Below are 20,908 nucleotides of genomic sequence, written 5' to 3'. Positions count from 1 at the left end.
AGATTTAGATCTGGTCTCCCTATTAAATTTTAGCCTTATTCTGGTCTTGCTATTAAATTTTTGATTTAAAACTTTATGATAAAATTTTCTAATAGCCAGGTTTGGAAGATGGATGAGAATTTAACTTAGGAGAAAAAAAAACTTGATATATAATCTTGAACCATTTCTTGTGGTAATATCACGATAAAAATGTTTGGTTCTGATTAGCAAAACAAGTTAATACAAATTTTGTTATAAAAATCATTAAGATTTGTTATAAAAAATTGTAAAAAGATTTACTTAATATAATGGCATTATGAAACCTATTCAAACTAGGCAAGTCTAGAACCAATGATGCTAAAAACAATTAGTAGAAAAACAATGAATAGAGTAGAACCAATGACAATGTATAAAAATAAAAAATAAAAAAATGCAAAAAAAAAAGTATATTCGTTAAAAGCAAACTTTATTTATCAAGCAATACAAAAGATTAGCTATTAATTTTTTTTTTTTTTTTGAGCGGGAAAGGGGATGGGGGGTGGGGGGGGGTGAGGGGGATTTTCTAAAAATCAAAAAAGTTTTGTAATGTGAAAGTTGTAACATTGTGACTGTTAAGATTTTTTTGTTAAAATAGCAAAAAATATTTTCTGAAGTTTCATTTCAAAATAGTAGCAACTATTATAAAGTCAACACTGTCCCCCAATTTGACCGCCAGGATAAAAGTTGTGTCACTCAAACAAATTATGGTTTAATATAACACTTAGGACCATAGAAGTTGTTTCCAATTGTTTTTAAAATCAAAATGACCGTGGCACATTTTTAACTTTTTTTTTTGGTTTTAATTTTTTTTTTTGTATAATTATTTATTTTTTACACAACGTGAAAGATTTTATTTAAATCTAATGAAAAAAGTAAGAAAAAAAAATCATTTTGACAAACAGACAAAAAATTAAACATAAATTTAAATATATGACAATTACACTCAATTTCTGGCCATTTTTGAAGTTCATTATTTGCGCCATTTTAAAATATTAATACTTTGCACCACTTTGTACAAAGTGTTTTGAAAAAAAATTGATTTTTGTTAGAGTATTTACGCTTTATGTTAATTAAAACTAAGATAAGAAAGATCAAAAAATGTAATAGATCAAAGATTGAGAAAGATATCTTTCTTAAGCTGCTGCAAAGTTCTATTTTTTTATTATCTCATATATTTTTTAATATTTTTTTTTCAAAAAATGTAATAGATCAAAGATATCTTTCTTAAGTTGCTGCAAAGTTCTATTTTTTTATTATCTCATATGTATTTTTTAATATTCTTTTTTTATAAATGACTTGTTTTTTATTTGACTGTTTTATGTTTTTTATTTTAGTATATATAATGCATTATACATATGCTATATATTATATGCAATGCATGATTATCTTTATATATTCCTTAGCTTTATACAAAATGCTATCCTTATTTGATTGAAAATGAATCTTTAGATATAAAAAAAAATCTACTTTATATATTTATAATAATGTCAACTTCATCAGTGTGTCTACAACAAGTTTATTGTTGTTGTTGGGAGCAATTTGGAATAAATTCAAAATCTCTACAATATGTAAACAGCACAGTGGAAGAGTTGATAAAATTATATGTGTTTCATGGATATTCAAAACTAATAGAAGATTTTCCAACAAATATATGTTCAAGTTGTCATAGAAATCTGTATTTGCTCAAGACTGGAAAAAATCCAAGAATGGCTTGGGGAGAAAAGATATCCAAGGTAAAGATAATATTTATTTAATTTTTTTTTTAAATAAAGTTATGCAATTGAGGTATATTTGTAATACTAATAATTAATCTTAGAATTTTTATTCTGTTTCTATTTTTTTAAATTAAATTTATATTTATAACAAAGTTTTTTGGAATAGTATTAGTTTTTAAGAATAATGGAACATCAATTTAGTTTAACGAGTTAATTTTGAAATTATATGTTTAAACAAATGCATTAATATTTATATAAATTATATTTTCAAGATTGATTGGACGAAAAACACTGGCAGGATGAATGTTCAAAATAAATCTGAACCAGAAACAGAAATCAAAACTAAAAGGATTTTATGTTCCGACTGTTTTTCTAGCATTGGAGCAGGGTTACCACATCAGGGTGGGAAAGAAACAGCTGTTTCTAATCTTATGAGTTTAGCTTTTGATCTTGGTTATCTTCAAGCTGAACAAGTTGCAGCAGGAATACTTAAGAGAAAAATGGAAACTGACAAAATAGCATATGGATCCAACTTTTATATATCAACAAGAGGAAAACCACTAACTATAAAGGTTTGTACACCTGAAAACAAAACTGATAGGCGATCTATCAGACAATTATCTGTTCAAATTGTACAAGAATTGCAAATTGTTTTTGAACTCTCACTAAATAAAACAAAAGATATGAATGCAGTTCTAAGAAAAGGTATGGATAAAAGATCATCGATTGAATCAAATATCTTTGAAAAACTAAATGAAATCGAAGAATCCATCTCAAAATTTTATGAAGTTGAAAAGGTAATGGATTATATAAGTATTGACTAATTACAAAATACCAAAGAAAAATATTTAAAATAATATTTGTTATTTAGATTGAGTTCTTGGGACCAAATGAATCTGTTCTTCATAGAGATGTTGTATTTGTCTAAGAAACATCAAATTTCATTTTAAATGTAATTGAACAGCGGAAAATGGATCCATTTAGTACTCTTGTATGTATTTCTTTAGACTCAGGGGGTTCATTCTTGAAAATCATTGTAAATATATTCGATCCTGAAGATAATAACTCTGGAAGGTTTCTAAACAGTGGAGTTCAAAGATGCCAGATACTTGGAATCACAGAAAATGTTCCAGAATCAAATTATAATTTACGACTTATTCTAGAAAAACTAAACTTGCAAAATGTTTAATTCAATTTAGCCTTTGATTTAAAATGTGCTAATTCAGTATTTGGTTTATCATCTCATGCTAGTTTGAGAGCATGTCATTGGTGCGAGGGGCTCTCAACAACAGAGTCAGGAAAATTAAGATCTCTTGAAAGCCTGGATTAATGGTTTTCCAAATATGCTGAGACTGGATTAAACAAGGCCCTTATGAAAGATTGTATGAATGTAATAAATCCCAGAGTTATCTACTTAGAAGAAGATCCTAAAACTTTAATACAGTACCTTGTCTCTCCACCAGAACTACACCTTATGATAGGATTTGTTTCATTACTAGAAACTCTTTTATTAGATCTATGGCCTGGTTTTGATGAGTGGTTGAAATCAAAAAATATTCTTCAAAGAGGTTACCAAGGTAGAGGTTGGGATGGCAACAACTCAAATGCTATCATTAAAAATCTTGATGAATTAGAGCTTGCCATTAAAAACACTCATTATCATCTCACTCCCTTTGTTGAATGTCTTAAAAACTTCAGATCTGTTAAAGATGCATGCTTTGGTAACACTTTAGAAACTGGAATTGAAGAATCTCCAAGTTAAAGAACTTGTTTATCTCTACACAAGAGCTAGCTTTAATCTTTTGTAAAAAACTAAGTTTGACTTAGAAAATTCATATTATTTTGTGCCATGTAGTTCCATTTGTCAAGTATTACAGATGCGGTTTAGGAAGATATACTGAACAATGTGGTGAATCAATACATGCCAATACAGTTTAAACCAACCTGGTCTAGATATAAAAGAAGTGAAGGACATTCAGAGCATAGCGATAAACTTTTGGCAGCTCTTAAACATTTTGGAGGAAGTAGAATAACCTAATGTGTGTGTGTAATAAAACACACACACACCTAATGTGTGTGTTTTTTCTTATTCAATTGAAAAAATATATTATTACTTGGTAAAAAAATGACAATTAAAATAATGAAGAAATAAAAGCTGATATTTTTTTAAAACTGTGATTTCAGCAACGAAAAATGATGGTAAATTTATTGCTCTTCCCACTTTTGACGCATAGTTAAATAAGGCAACCAACTATAGTTTATTTTTCCTGAAATATTTCTAATGGTTGGTTGCCCCCACTCTTATGCAGACCATATTAGCCCCTATTTCCGACTACTATTTTAGTCCTTTGAAATAGCCAAGAAAAGTTAAAAAAATGTGTCACGGTCATTTTGATTTTAAAAACAATTGGAAACAACTTCTATGGTCCTAAGTGTTATATTAAACCATAATTTGTTTGAGTGACACAACTTTTATTCTGGCGGTCAAATTGGGGAACAGTGTCAAAGATCAATGACTATATTTATAACTATTTTTAAGTCTCAAGAGGTGTAGCTATAACAAGTCAAGATAACTGAAAGAAAAAAAAAAGTTGTTTTTAGTTAGTTTTACTACAGCTGAAGGTTTTGAATATCTTTTTATTCAATATTCAACATTTCACAATACACGCAATAACCAAGTGGGTACAGGACCTAAAAAAAAAATTTTGGACGTTCAAAAGATGTCTTTAATCAGTTTATAATCTTTTAAGTTATAAAGTTTTATTACTCATCTCCTTTTTTATAAAATAATTTTAATTGATATTGTTTAATACAGCATTAATGTGTAGCTAACGCAGCAGTAATGATAGCTAATGGTATCAATTTTCAAGAGCTACAGAAAAAATGTCTTGTATAAATTCAATTAACAAATAATAAAAATGTTTAGTTTCAATTTATTAATACTTAACTATAATTATGAGTAAAAAATATAATTATGAGTAAAAAAAAAAAGACATAAAAAAGAGTAATAGTAAAGAGTAAAAAAGCATTGATTGTTCAAAAAGGTGATAAAATTGAAGCCTACAAATATAGGCTTGTTTTATAAGCATCAGCTTAAGGCTTGTTTCATAGGCTACAACTATAGGCTTGTTTTATAGGGATCAATAATTCATAATTTATCATTAATAAATTGTAATAATAAATAAGTTTTCTTTTTAATTATTTATTAAAAAAAAAAAAACTATAAAAGTTATTATCTGAGTCTTGACTTTATTAAAGGTTTATTATTACAACTTTAAACGCACATATTAAAGCTTTATTCAATGACTTTATTAAAGGTTTATTTATACAACTTTAAACTCATATATTACAGACTCATGCAGGAAATTAAAATTAAATGCATTCATTAGAATGGATTTCAAAGGCTTTTTAAAATGTTATAAAAATTGCTCGTAACAATAGCTATTCCAAAATAACGTTTAGTTGAATTGAATGTTGCGATAATAACAATGACATTGCAAAAATAACAATAAAAAATATTAATATGCAAATTGTAATAATAGCTATAATGGTTTAATAATAATTGTACAAATAATCTTTTTTTTTTTGCATTTTTACAGTTTACTGATTTTATTACAATATAAAAACACTTAACAATTTGTTCATAGGTGAGGATCGTTGGTTCTGTACATTAATGATAGAAGCAGGCTGGAAGTTGGAATATTGTGCTACTGCTGAAAATTCAACTTATTGTCCAGATAACTTTGATGAATTTTTTAAACAAAGACGTAGATGGGGTCCATCAACACTTGCAAATTCTATGGTTGTTATTAATGAGCAGAAAAGACTACGTGAAAATAACAATGCTATTAATTTATTTTTTATTGCCTACCAAGGAGTTTTACTAGTTTCAAGTGTTATTGGGTAGGTTTTTGTTTTTACCTGTATAAAAAAATAGTAATGAGAAAGAAAAAAAAAAAGTTCAAATTACTAAAATTAATTTGAATTTTTACTTGCTTTTTAAACTCTTTTATTTTTTTAAAACATTTTCTAATCAAAATCTTTTACAGCTATATTTTTATCTTTTCTGTATTAATAAATGCACTTATATTAAAATAACGAATCTTTAAGCAAATCCTAATTATTCTAGTTAGTTGCTTTAATTTATGCAATTTTTTCAAAACATATTTCACTTTAGGCCTTCCACAGTTCTCATGGTTGTTGCTGGTGGACTTGAGTATGCATATCCGTACACTGTCAACATGGTGGTTGTATTGATACTGTTAATAGTTGTAACAGTATTATATACATTAGTTTGTTTATATTGTAGTCAAGACACTCAATTAAAGTGTTCGAAACTTTTAACACTTATGTTTGCAATAATAATGTCTATTGCAATTGTTGGAATTATTCGTCAGGTTGGAGAATTTTAATTTAATAGATTATATTTTTATTTCTTTTGATTAGTTATAAATACTATATATTTAGTAATACCTAATACCTAGTAATACCATGTTTAACTTTATGATATCTTAAGTTTAAAATGAACTATGTTAATGTTTTTTTACATTTGTTTATTAAAGTAACAAAGTTATGTTTTTTAACACTAATTGTATTATATTATTGTTCAGATAGTTGATGATGTTGCATTATACATTACTCCACCTACCCCATCTCCTCCACCACCTACCCAAATAACAAATGTTACTGCTCCTCCAACAAATACAACACAAAATCCATACATTTTACGAAATCCATACATTTTTAATCCATCAACATGGTATATGTTTATTATATCAGCAATATTTATTTTAACTGCAATATTACATGGTTCAGAAGCTGCATATGTTTTCCATGGAATCTGGTACTTGTTATGTTTACCATCAGGTTATTTGCTTCTTACTATATACTCTGTGTGTAATCTTACAGACAGAAGCTGGGGTAAGTTTTTTAGGGTTTTTATTTTTTCAAATACTGAAAAGAATATAATAAGAATATTTCAATATATTTTTAAACAAAGGATATAATGAGTATATTTGAATATATTTTAAGCAAAGGATATAATGAGTATATTTGAATATATTTTAAGCAAAGGATATAATGAGTATATTTGAATATATTTTTAAACAAAGGATATAATGAGTATATTTGAATATATTTTAAGCAAAGGATATAATGAGTATATTTGAATATATATTTAGACAAAGGATATATTAAGTATATTTGAATATATTTTTTAACAAAGGATATAATAAGAATATTTGAATATATTTTTAAACAAAGAACGTAATAAGTATATTTGAATGTATTTTTAAATAAAGGGACAAGAGAAGTTAAATCTCAAAGTCAGGTTGGAGATAAATCAATAATTGATCAAATAAAATACTATTTTAAAAGTATATTTTGGTGTTGCATACCACCTCACTTACGTGTTGGTCAACCAAAGAACAATGAAAAAGGAGATAAATCAAATCCGGTTTTTTTTTTATGTTTTTGTTTTAATTTTTACTTATATTTTGAAAAAAGTTGAAAAATATCTAACTAGTACAAGTGTTAATATAAATTATACAATGAAACAATTATTAATACAAATATTATTATTTACAACAGTTATTAATAATAATGAAAATAGTCAGAGTAAAATCAATAATGCAGTTAATAATAAAATGTGGGCTAAGAGTCAAGAATAATAACTTTTGGTTTTGATGTTAAAATGTGTTCTATATGCCAAACACTGCACTGTAAAATCTGGACTAAGTGATATTCACTGCGGAAGCAATTACTAGTTACAAAGTTAAAGCTGAAATTTAATGTGTGTGCATATATCTTTTAAATCTTTTATTGAAATAAATATAAATTTGAGTTTACAAAAAGTAATAGTACATTATTTTGATGGGTTGTATCCAGAATGTTTTGAGTGTTCTCAGGTAATGTATAGAGTATATATAGATAAATATAGAGTAGAAATAGCACCAGATTTTATAGCGCCGTTACATGTCTCATAAATTTTTGTAGGTATGTGTTTAAATATTCTAGTGTTGAATTTGAAAGTGGAATGTGAGTAATTGTTCAAGTGTAGGCTAAATGTGGTTAGATGGTTTGGAATGCCTAGTATGCGTTTAAGTGTACTGATGCATACAGCATCAAGATGTTCCTCTTTGGAAGGATACCATAGTTGGTTGCATCATGAGGATCAATAATAGTTGCTTTTAAGAGACAATTGAAAAACTTGCATCTTGGATTTAGTTTTTTTATTGGTTGTGGAGGTGAGGACAATTGCATTGTAGGTAAAATGGCTGACACAATAGGCACAGTAAACAGATATAAGCATAGGTTTAGACCATCCTCCAAATGTTCTGAGTTGCTCAAAAAGATAAGGAGCAGATTTATTATTAAAATAGGCTCAACCATTGTTTTTCAAATTTTAGATTTGAGTAAAGGTTGATGCTGAGGTATTTGTTAAAGAACTTTGTTCTTTAATTTTATGACAGGTTTTGCGCCTTGGCCAATATAAATAACTTTCCACTTGGGTGTGTTAAGAAGCATTTTGTTATCATTGCACCCCATCATTGAATACTGTCTGCTACATCTTGTGGAAGGAAAGAATTTTTACCAATTATGTAAGCTCAGATATCATCTGCATATTTCTTGTGGGTAATACCTGTTAGGAGATGTTTATATTTAGTACATAGATTAAAAAGAGAATAGGACCAAGGACACTTCCTTGTATCACTCCCGATAGTCCATTCAGTAGACTTGTTGTTAAATATAACTTCTTGTTTATGGTTTGAAAGCCATTTTCCAATCTAGGATGATAACCAGGATGGTACGCTAATCTCAAGTTTTTGCATGAGAATAATGTTGTCAACTAGGTTGAAAGGTTTTGCAAAATCAAAGAAAATTACAAAGTTACGAAAAACAAATATATTTTTTTACAGCTATAACTTACTTTAATAGTATTACTGTTAAAAATTGTGTGCAATTTATTAGAAGGAGGGAAATGCTTATCTATTACAGGGCTCAAATTAAGTGATCACGAGTTGTGATATCTGGATATGCTTCTGGCCTTTGAATTTTTAGCTTTTTAAAAAATGAGCTATTGAGTGATAAAAACTCTGTTTTTATCACTTAATAGCTCATAAACTCAATAGTTGTTATTCAATGAAAAATGTTTATATTGATCTTGAATTATGATATTAAATCTCATTATAAAACCATGTTATTACTATTATTTTCATTATTATTTTTATTACTATTAAAAATCATCAGATAAAACTAGAAAAATAAAGCATACAGTACAATATAATGTTAAAAACAACCGCCGATCACATCAGCCTAAAGGAGTTTAGCGGTGATCAAGTATTTTAAATAAAAGAAATCACAAAATAAGATATTAAATACTTTTATATCTTATTTAAAACTTATTCAATATTTTCTTATAAGTTAAATGCTCGTAACTCTTTAGCAGATATGTATACAAATTTAAGGACAGAGGAGTTTAAAAATATATAAAAACTAATTTAAATTTTTTATAGTTATTTCAAAACAAAACAAAAAAACTCTAATAACTTATTTTAAAATACATCTTTTTTATTATTATATTTATTATCAATTAATTAATTTTTAATTTAATTGTATGAAACATTTAAATTTTTAAATAAATAATTCCACAAAGTTTTTCCCAAAAACAAAAATTGATTTAGTATAATTTTTTATTGGTTGATTTTTAAGTTACTGCGCAATTTTTTTGGATCTTTTTTAGTAATAAATATTTTTTCCTATAACTTTTTTTATTTATAGTTCTTAAATTATCTGATATAAAATAAAATTTAATTATCTCATGTTTAAACAAACAATAATTTAAAATATGTAAGTTTTGACTGTTTTTAATTTTGCAGTAGTAAATTTATTGTTTTGTTTTTTCATTTTTGATATATGATAAATTGACCTTTTAATTAAAACAGTGTTCACGGTCTTTAATAAACTAAGAGTATAATGATCAGTAATATTTCCAATCACTTAATTCCAGCAATTTACAATCACTTAATTCTAGACTTGTATTAGTTTTAAAAACGCTTTTCTAATACTTGTTGAAACAAATTATGTTTCTATTTCGCTTTTTTGCAATTTTTGTTTCAAATTTTAGCTTGAAATTTTTAAATTCTCTTTTTTTGAGAGCACCTTCATGCACACATTCAGAAGATTTAAAAGTATTTTCATTAAAAGAGTTTTGATTTAGTCTATTGTTAATTGAAATAGGAGTTTGCTTTAAGTTTTAAGGGGAGTGATTTGAATTTATAGTAATATACAACAATTCATCATTAGGTTTTTTATAAAGTTTATAAAAATTTTCTGAAAGAATAAATGTGACATTAAGAAAATTAAAATATTAAATTAGTGTTTATTTTAATTTGGAAGCCAATGTTTTTGAATTTTAGTAAATTTTTTTTTGGTTTTTTCAAGTTGAGGCCCTGATTTATTTTATTATAAAACCATCATTGCAATACAGGCCTAAAAAAACATTCTTATCCCAGAAAAAAAATGTTTTTTTGTTGATAAGAAAAAAATATAAATGCATGGCAGGTTTATTTAGTTGGTATATTTTATAAATCTGTCTACAAATATCTGTCAAGAAAAGTAGTGTCTTTTTTCTTAATTTTTTCTGGTTAATAATCTGGGAGCTATTAAATTTGAATAAGTGTATATAGAAAGAAATGAGTTTACGTTATAAAAAATTATTTGTTTCATGTATTTATGTTACCTATCATTAAAAAAGAGTATCATTTTGAACTTTTTTTATAAAATTATTTTTTGATAATATTAGGGACCTGTAAAAATGCTTCAAATCACCTAGATAGATTAAGGTGTTGTCTTTTGGTAAATTTATAGTATAAAACCGTTACAGAGAGAAAATAAATCACAATGTTAAAAACCTATTTTTATTAAATTAAATATATAAAAAACATATTAAATTAAACGCATAAGAAAACAGTTAGAATCTTTTAAGTTGATAAAAATATAATCTTTTTTAGTTGACCTTTTGGCATTTTGGCTTGTAATTTTTTTCTTTTTTAATTTCTACTGTAATTTGATTCTATGATTTTGCTTCTGATCTTCCTTTTTGGATGCCTTCACATTGTCTTGTATTAGTTTGATGTTTCTTTCAGCACAGTTGTTAGTAGTAGAGAGATATTTAACAAATAAATGAAACTTACGAAAACTTTCAGTATTCTCCCAAGATTTTACTCTATTGTAAACCCATTGTTCAACTTTGCTTTTTGAATCACCAATAATTTCAAAAAGATACCAAGACTCTGGACCAACCAGTAGAGATAGTATTATTTTGAAATCGAGAACTGAAATATTTTGAGGATACCCAATCTGGAATATAAGAGCAGGAATATAACACAACAAGATGAGTAGCTAGGTACCAAGAGATCTTAACTGGTCATTGTATTGCTCTTATATTTTAAGACTTGTCCTGAAAGCATCAAGATCATTCTTAGGTGCTTTTGAAGACTCATAGCTTTTTAAAAACCATGGTGCATAAAGAATGACAGTAGAAAAATTTCCATTCTGTACCTCATTTTCTTCCTTTTCTGTCATTATTTTAACAAAATTTTTTGTCTTTTCCAATGTAAGGAGGTAAAGTCTGTCGGCCATTAAACGTGCCTCTTGACAAATGCCAGGTTGGTTGAATTTATAAATATTCACATTTCCACCAAGATAAAAAACAACAACCTGACAAAGGTTTTTATAATCACATCTTGCAAAAGTATTTTTGAGCAAAGCTTTAGAACAGAAAGTTAGAGCATTTTTTGCAAGAGTGTACAACACTGAATCAACTTTAATTACAATGCTCTATGGGAACCTGTGAGAACTTCCTTGAAGTGAGACATGCGCCTCATATATGTGATGCTTGCATAACAACCAAATTAAAGGGAGGTTAAGTTTTACGATCAGCAATTGAATTGCTCCTGCATATTTTCCTGAATTACTACTGGTTGTATTGCAGCAGCAAGAAAACAGTTGATTAACACACTCGTAATATTCCAATAATTTTATTAGTTCTATTGCCAGGCATGCTCCAGTACCATTATTTTAGTTGTTTATCATAAAACTTAACCTCCCTTTAATTTAGCCATTTTCTTTAATCTAAAAGCATCTAATAAATATAATCTTCATTTAAATTTGTTGTTGAGTTAATATGCCTCTATAAAAATTTAATTATTCTGGAAATAAAATAAACACTTGATTATAAATAAAAATTATTTTAAATAAAGTAGTAGTTCACAATTACCTTCTTTTTTTTCTTCACAAGTTTTTTTGTAAAATTCATCATCTGTTGAAGAGTCAAAGATGCAGTCGGCTGTTTCAAATCCATCTAAATTTTCACTACATTTTGATATACTACTATCATGACTTCATCGAACTCTATGAATTTCTTTTTGTTTTTCTATGGTTAGAAGTCTGAGTCTCCTTTTTTCAGTTTCTGTAAGCTGAGTCATCTTTTTCCTCAATAAACATTTTCTTTTCCTTCATCTGGTCTTTAAAGAACTCTAGATCATTTTCAATTTCTTCTAGATCATTATTAGTTGCTCTTATTTTTTAAAAAAATATTCATTATTTTTTTCGAACATTCCATGTTAAAAACAAATAAAAATTGATATTGTAAACACTTTTGTACTTTTGAGTTTAAAATATTTAACAATTAAATATATTACAGAAATTTATAAACATTTTAAAGCTTTTTTAATTAATCTTTCTGTATGATTTTAACAACTGCTTTTTTCATAACAATTATTACAAAAGTGAAAGTAAAAATTCGGAAAAAGTTGTTATATCCACATTTTCATGTGGATATAACAACTTTTATATATCTTGCAATTGTGGACTAGATGAATCATAACAGATGGATATTTTTTTGGGAAACTTTAATGTATATACATGTAGATATATACATACAAATGTATATGTTTGTAACACAGAAAAATATATAGACATATACAAAAATGTATAAACAAAGATTTATACAAAATTCTATAAAAAATAAATACATAAATTTATATATTTATATATATAATTTATAATTTTTTTTTTTTTTTTGTTAATTCACCTCCCCAAGGCCAAGAAGGCCACTACAGATGAGGAGGCTAATTAATTGTGGTTATAACCCTCTCTCAACCCTATAACTCTGAAACACGAACCTTGATGAACAAGGCCGCTGCGCAGAGAAACAAGTTAATAAATGTATATATAGTATAATATATATTTATATATATAAATATATATTCATTGTATATATATATATATTTTTATTTTTATTTATTTTTTTTATAGAATTTAGACTTTTTTTTCTAATTTAAATTTTTTTTAATTATCAAGACATCAGAAACGCAAGAAGATGAGACAGAGGATCCAGATGATGACAAAATGGAAGACACTCAGGTTGTGCATATTAAAAAAGATTATGACCTATATATATATATATATATATATATATATATATATATATATATATATATATATATATATATATATATATATATATAAATATATATATATATATACATATATATATATATATATATATATATTATATATATATATATATATATATATATATATATATGTATATATATATATATGTATATATGCGTATATATATATGTATATATATATATGTATGTATGTATATATGCGTACATGTATATATATATATATATATATATATATATATATATATATATATATATATATATATTTGTATATATATATATATACACAACCCGTAGTTGGGCAAAAGTTTTACGATATTTAGCTGACATATAAAAAAACTTTTGTCCTAATAAAAAGATTGCATGCTCTAACCAAAACCTCAAGTCAATGTATAGGCACACCTTGAATCTTCTACCTCTTTCAGTTAATGTAGCACCACTCCTTGCATGTTCTTCCTATTTGTCAGTTGATTTATGTACACTCCCTGCATGTTCTACCTATTTCAGTCTATGTATGTAAGCTTAAAAAAAATAAAATGAAATAAGTGAAATCGAAAAATAAAAACAGTATAAAACATTAAAAAAATAAAAACAGTATAAAACATTAAAAAAATATTCAAGTTAATTAAGTTTGCATTTTTGCTTTAATTTAAAAAATATTTCATTTATACATCAACAATCTTATAGCCTACTATTGCAAAGGAGTACCACTACATCAGTTGAAAGTTTGGAATGGGACAGCAATCTTTTTTTTTGTTATTCTTTTTTCTCCTTTTTCAGAAAGCCATATTATTATATATATTTTAACAGTTTAAAAAAAAAGAATCTAAACTGGTCATTAATTATATATTACTAAGTAATAAATAGTTCGAAGATTACTTGTTTTGACAAGTAACACGGAAAGCACAAATATTGTAAAAATATATATAGTTTTAAAAAGCACATTGATATTTATTTCAATATTTTTTCTATTAATTAATAATAGGTTACATACTGACAGAATCTTATCAACAGTATTTAAATTTTAACCAAAACAACCCAAAAAAGTCAAGTACAACTAACTTAAAGTATTTTGTCAACTTTTTTTTTGTTGATATTTTGTTTATTGTTTCATTTCGTTTGTTGTTTGCAGAATCTGTTTAATTTTTTGTTATTGTTATTTAGTTATTTTAATTTGAAATTAAATAACAATCTCAAATTAAAATAATTACTCAAAAAAAACAAATTTGTTATCAACAAATTTGTTTTTGTAATTTTGACTTTGGTATTACTTTAAATATTATAAGTTGTAGTGTATTTTTACATCATACTTTTGTACACAAATGCATAATTTTCAGTTGAGAATAGTATATTTAGTTATGAATAGTATAAAAATAAAAAATAGGTTATTGAGTTGCCACAAAAAAGTAGGATTGGAAATGAAAAAAGAGTCTAAAAAGTAAAGATGATCCAAGTTCATTAGACTTTAACTAAATTAATAATAAATAAAAAAAAGATAATGTTACTGTTAGTGTTGTTATCGACTTTGACTAAATCGACTAAAAGTCGACTAGTCGAAAGTAAAAATTAGTCAACTAAGAAAAGATAAATAGTCAATTTAATTGACTATAGACTTCCTACTAATTGACTAAAAGTTGATTTAGTTGAGTGAATCTTAAAATCCTTTTAAATTTTCATTTGATTTAACTTTCCAATCTTTTGTTTTTACTTGTTCGTTTAAAAATAAAAACATGTACTATTATAACTAGAGATGTCACGGATAATGGTTTTGCTTAATAATGAATATTTGGCTAGGCGCTCGACCGAAGCATCAAATATTTGGCTGCAAAATATTTGGTGATACTTTCCTATTTTGAGTGTTCTGACCTGGTTCATTGAAGTGTATATCGTGAGTATACTGAAAAAAAATGTTAAGTCAAAAATTGGCATTTTTAACTTAAAGATGCAGTATTGTAAAGTTTACAACACTCTACAAACTGGCAAACTACAAGTTGAATAAAACATCTTCATAATAAACTAATCTATAATCACAGAAAAACAAAATCTCAGAAATAATCTCAAAAACAATGCTTTCTTTTTATAACCAGAGAAAAGCTTTTCTCTGGTTATAAAATTACATTTAATGTTAACTCATAAAACGGGTGTTTTATTTAGGCTAAAAGCTTTTAAATTAAAAGAATAAAAGCTATAAATATTTCCTTAAACACTTAACATTATGGTAATAATTAAATGTCAACACCAAATGCAATTTAATAAGATTATAAAAGTTTCAAATTGGAAGAAAACTTAAATGATTGATTTTTTTAACAAGAGTATTTAATCCACCTTTTTTTGCCAAAATACTCACAATATGTTGTGGGTATTCTGGCAAAAAACTAAGCTGTGGGTGTTTTTCTGTATTTATAAATATAACTGGAATTACCGTGGCCCTAGCTATGGTTTATCAAACCCAGCCCTGGTCCCGGTCAAATATCTGCCTTTTTTAATTCTAAAAAAAAAAACCTTCAAACTTTTTCTGGTCTATATATATATATATATATATATATATATATATATATATATATATATATATATATCGCTTACTAGCTGCTACAAGGAAGTGTTGCTACATCGTTTAGTTTAGGCAAGCAATCTATCATTTTAAAAAAACCTTCAAGTTTTTAAACTTTTTCTGGTCTATATATATATATATATATATATATATATATATATATATATATATATATATATATATATATATATATATATATATATATATATATATATATATATATATATATATATATATATATATATATATATATATATATATATATATATATATATATATATAAATATATATATATATATATATATATATATATATATATATATATATATATATATATATATATATATATATATATATATATATATAGATCTATAGTTTGTTGGCTTTGGGAAGAGCGGAAGGAAAAAAGTGATTCTTACGCCAACACATACGTCACTTTTAATTACTTTTGACTTTCGTCCAACATTTTCGTGTTGGACGAAAGTCAAAACCATTAATTTAATTACAAATTAATTGTTATATAAAAAAACCACAAAAACGCAAATTTAATTGACCAGAATGTTTTTAAAAACATTCTAAATGTTTTTAAAACATTCTGAATGTTTTTAACAATATAAACAATGTTTTTATTTTTATTTTTTTTAATAAAATGTTTTTATTTTTATTTTTTTTACTGTAAATCATGCGCGGTGTGTTGCTACATCGACTATCTTATAGCCTGACTCGCAAGGGAGTGCTGCTACATCGACTGACAAATAGCCTGACTCGCAAGGGAGTGCTGCTACATTGACTGACAAATAGCCTGACTCGCAAGGGAGTGCTGCTATATCGACTGACAAATAGCCTGAGTCGCAACGGAGTGCTGCTACATCGACTGAGGGTTTGGTTGGGGCAGGCAGTCTATCAATTAATAAAAAAAAAAATTCCGGTCTTACATTTTAATTTTTACTTTTTGTCAACAAAATATGGAAAAAACTTTCGGACAACATCTAAGGGTTCTATATATATATATATATATATATATATATATATATATATATATATATATATATATATATATATATATATATATATATATATATATGTATATATATATATATATATATATATATATATATATATCGCTTACTAGCTGCTACAAGGAAGTGTTGCTACATCGTTTAGTTTAGGCAAGCAATCTATTATTTAAAAAAAACCTTCAAGTTTTTAAACTTTTTCTGGTCTATATATATATATATATATATATATATATATATATATATATATATATATATATATATATATATATATATATATATATATATATATATATATATATATATATATATATATATATTTATATATATATATATATATATATTTATATATATATATATATATATATATATATTTTTTTTTTTTTTGTTTTTTTTTTTTTTGTTATTCACCTCCTCAAGGCCGAGAAGGCCACTACAGACGAGGAGGTTACTTAATAGTGGTTATAACCCTCTCTCAACTCTATAACTCTGAAACACGAACTTTGACGAACAAGGCCGCTGCGCGGAGAAACAAGTTGAGCGCGGTACTACCAGGGACGTGGTGGGGATCGAACTCGGAACCTCTCGCTTATGAAGCGAGCGCTTTATATATACATATATATACATACATATATATATATATATAGAGAGAGATCTATAGTTTGTTGTCTTTGGGAAGAGCGGAAGGAAAAAAGTGATTCTTACGCCAACACATACGTCACTTTTAATTACTTTTGACTTTCGTCCAACATTTACGTGTTGGACGAAAGTAAAAACCATTAATTTAATTACAAATAAATCGTTTTTTAAAAAAAACCACAAAAACGCAAATTTAATTATTTTAATAAAATATTTTTATTTTTATTTTTTTTTACTGTAAATCATGCGCGGAGTGTTGCTACATCGACTATCTTATAGCCTGACTCGCAAGGGAGTGCTGCTACATCGACTGACAAATAGCCTGACTAGCAAGGGAGTGCTGCTACATCGACTGACAAATAGCCTGACCCGCAAGGGAGTGCTGCTGCATCTACTATCTTTTAGCCTGACCCGCAAGGGACTGTTGCTACATCGACTGAGGGTTTGGTTGGGGCAGGCAGTCTATCAATTAATAAAAAAAAATAATTCCGGTCTTGCATTTTAATTTTTACTTTTTGTCAACAAAATATGGAAAAAACTTTCGGACAACATCTAAGGGTTGTATATATACATACATATATATATATATATATATATATATATATATATATATATATATATATATATATATATATATACTTGTAATAAATAAATCTGTATATATGCAACTCACAGAATATAGAGTATGTTAATTACTTTGTAGAACTTGAATTTGTTTTAATTAAAAAAAAATTATTATTAAGATATTAGAAATACAAGAGGATGAGATTTTATCTGACGATTCAAATAAAGAAAAAATTGACTACACTCAGGTTGTGCAGATTAAAAAAGATTATGACCAACCGGAAAAAAAATCTATTTTAAAAACCAAGACTGAAGGTCAACTTTTTTTTGTTAACTTAAATTATTTTTTTTCTATTCTTTTAAAGCTTTTTAACTTATTAAATTTATAACTTCTACTTGAATTTTCTATTAGATGGAAAAATTAAAATCACATAGAATTAAAAGTAGTTATTAAATATTTTAATTAAGTTTTTAAATGTTTTAATTTTTAAATTTTAGTTGTTATATTAATTTTAAAAATGTTAAGTGTTATTTGTTTGAAAATAAAATGTCTATTTTCAAGTTGTAAGTTTTTATATATGAAACAAGGTGAATAAAAAACTAATTTTGAAATTAATTTGTAATATTTAATCTCTAATATTAATTCTAATTACTTTTTTTAAAATGTCTGTCCAATTATACGCAAAAGGTCAGAACAGAGCAACAGTATTACTTTTTTTAAAAAGCTTGTCTGTCTAAAAATGCGCAAAAGGTCAGATCAGAGCAACAGCCTTTACTTCCATTTTGACAGATTAATGGTGAAGCTGGTAGGAAAAAAGAAGAAGAGAACCATAAAATTTAAACTTTTTTTTCTGCGCCAGCAGGATTGGTTTTATTTTAGGATTGATTTTGTTCAAGGCAGCATGGTGGGATCACCAGTTAACTTAATGATACGAATTTCACATATTTTGAACAATATTTGGTTTTAGGAAATAAAAGTAATAAATTTTTACTATTAAAAGTTTTAGCTTTAATGGTTGAGATAAATATATAATAAATAAATTTTTTATACTTATTTAACAAAAAATTAAGTCATATTAATAACAAAAATGCTCATATCGCATTAACACAGAGGTTTAGATATACATATTCAGATTGTGTTTCAGAATATGTATATCTCAACAATTATAAGGATGTTGTCAATTTATGTTAGTACATATTTCGAACAGTAAGCACTTACTAATTGTAAGTTAGTACAGTTAATCACTTTGTCTAAATATAAAATAACAGTAAAATAACTATATTGTGATGATTTACACTGTAGACAAGTATTTGTTGTTGCTTCAAGTGTACTGTGGATGGATACTGAATGTTGGAATGGTGGAATTTTTAAAACTTTTTCTTTAGAAAAGCTTACTCAAAAAAACACAAATAAAAAAAAAGTTGTTAAGAGTTGTTTCATTTATTATTATTTCTTTAGTTAATAAATATAATTATTATTGAATTTAACTGGTTAAGTTTAAAGTTTCTTATCTTGATTTTCATTGTTTTATAAGTTACTTAATATAGATTACTATAAAAGTCAATGTTTCTACTTTTACAAGTGTATGGTACATAAAATAATAAAGTATCAATTTATAGAATTTAAATCGAAGCCTATAAAAAAGTTTCGATTTCCTGGTCAACCAAAAGATAAAGGTGTTAAGTTTTCTGGATCCATGCCTCATTTACGTTCATCATCACTTGTTGAAGATTGGTTACCTTCTGAATATAAAGTATGTTTATAGCTGTTTCTATGTTAAATAATTTTTTTATCCATCTATTTTTTTTAATTATATCTATTTTGTTTCTACTATTTTTTACATTTAAGTATAAAAATTTTTTAAGTTCAAATTTTAATAGTTTTTTATTTTAGTGTTATATTGACAACTTTAAAAACCATGGTTACGACAATGTTTCATTTATAGCTGGATGTATAAAAGAAAAGGTTGTAAATTATTTTTAGTTCTTTTATTTTTCTATTTTAAATTTATTTTGTTTACAGTTTTAAATTAATGGTATTTTTAATTATAGGATTTAATTAGTATTGGTATTGTAAATCATGGTCATCGAAAACGTCTTATGCATGTCATTGAAAGCCTTCCTCCAGAGGAGCTGTTGCAAGAGATTCCAGTAAGAGAATTTTTTTTACTTTATGTTGATTATCATTAATTTTTGTAATCATTTTTGAGTCAAAAAATTTGTTTACAAATTTTGTTGTTGTTGATAAAGTTAGTTTAAGGCTACATGTTACATTTAATTCTGTAATCTCTCTTTTTAACTTTTTAATCTTTTCTTTTTGGTGCATATTATCATCTACGTTATTAGTATTCATTGTGTGTAAAGAAGTTTTTTTCTTTGGATTTTAATATTTTTATACAAATTTTTTCAAAAAAACTTTAAAAGTATTTCGTTAACGTAATAACAAGAGTCATATTTATCAAAGAATTTATTCATAGAAGTTTTGTGTGATTTCTAAACCTATGAAAAACCTACAAAAATTTATGAAAAGGTAGAGTTCATGATAAAAAATTTATGGTTTATATTATTTATAAAATTCAAAAAATCTCTTTTGTAATAATGATTAGTGAGTAATGACTTACGTCAGTTGAAAATAACCTCATCAGTGCAATAACAAATAACCTCATTAGTACAATAAGGCAGGAAATAATGAAATATTCACATATTTTTTTAAACTATATGTAGTTATGACCATTTTAAGTACTTGTTGAAATTTTATGACCATTTTAAGTACTTGTTGAAAAAAAAGTAGCATCATATTTCATACAACATAAGTTAACCAATCGAAAAGGATAGGGTTGAGGCATGTAATAAAAATTTAGCCATATTCCACATTAATTCATAGAGGCTGTTTGATGTTATTACAGGAAATGAGTTTTATTTTTATTT

At 25.6% G+C, this 20,908-nt stretch overlaps 1 protein-coding gene across 1 annotated transcript in view; it reads left to right on the top strand.

Moving 5' to 3' along the window:
• Window positions 1–20,908, top strand: part of LOC100206524 (uncharacterized) — a 54,129-nt gene that overhangs the window by 15,247 nt on the left and 17,974 nt on the right. The window contains exons 9-17 of the mRNA XM_065811416.1: window positions 5,381–5,636; window positions 5,911–6,130; window positions 6,344–6,653; window positions 7,034–7,188; window positions 13,098–13,160; window positions 18,160–18,295; window positions 19,601–19,734; window positions 19,875–19,946; window positions 20,033–20,131. Coding sequence (XP_065667488.1) covers window positions 5,381–5,636; window positions 5,911–6,130; window positions 6,344–6,653; window positions 7,034–7,188; window positions 13,098–13,160; window positions 18,160–18,295; window positions 19,601–19,734; window positions 19,875–19,946; window positions 20,033–20,131 — 1,445 coding nt within the window. The remainder of the gene's footprint in view (window positions 1–5,380; window positions 5,637–5,910; window positions 6,131–6,343; window positions 6,654–7,033; window positions 7,189–13,097; window positions 13,161–18,159; window positions 18,296–19,600; window positions 19,735–19,874; window positions 19,947–20,032; window positions 20,132–20,908) is intronic.

The sequence above is a fragment of the Hydra vulgaris genome, chromosome 12 (genome assembly GCF_038396675.1).
Source record: "Hydra vulgaris chromosome 12, alternate assembly HydraT2T_AEP".
Classification (NCBI taxonomy): Eukaryota; Metazoa; Cnidaria; class Hydrozoa; order Anthoathecata; family Hydridae; genus Hydra; species Hydra vulgaris.
Note: the sequence above shows the minus strand (reverse complement) of the source record. Positions and strands in the feature narration are given on the sequence as shown.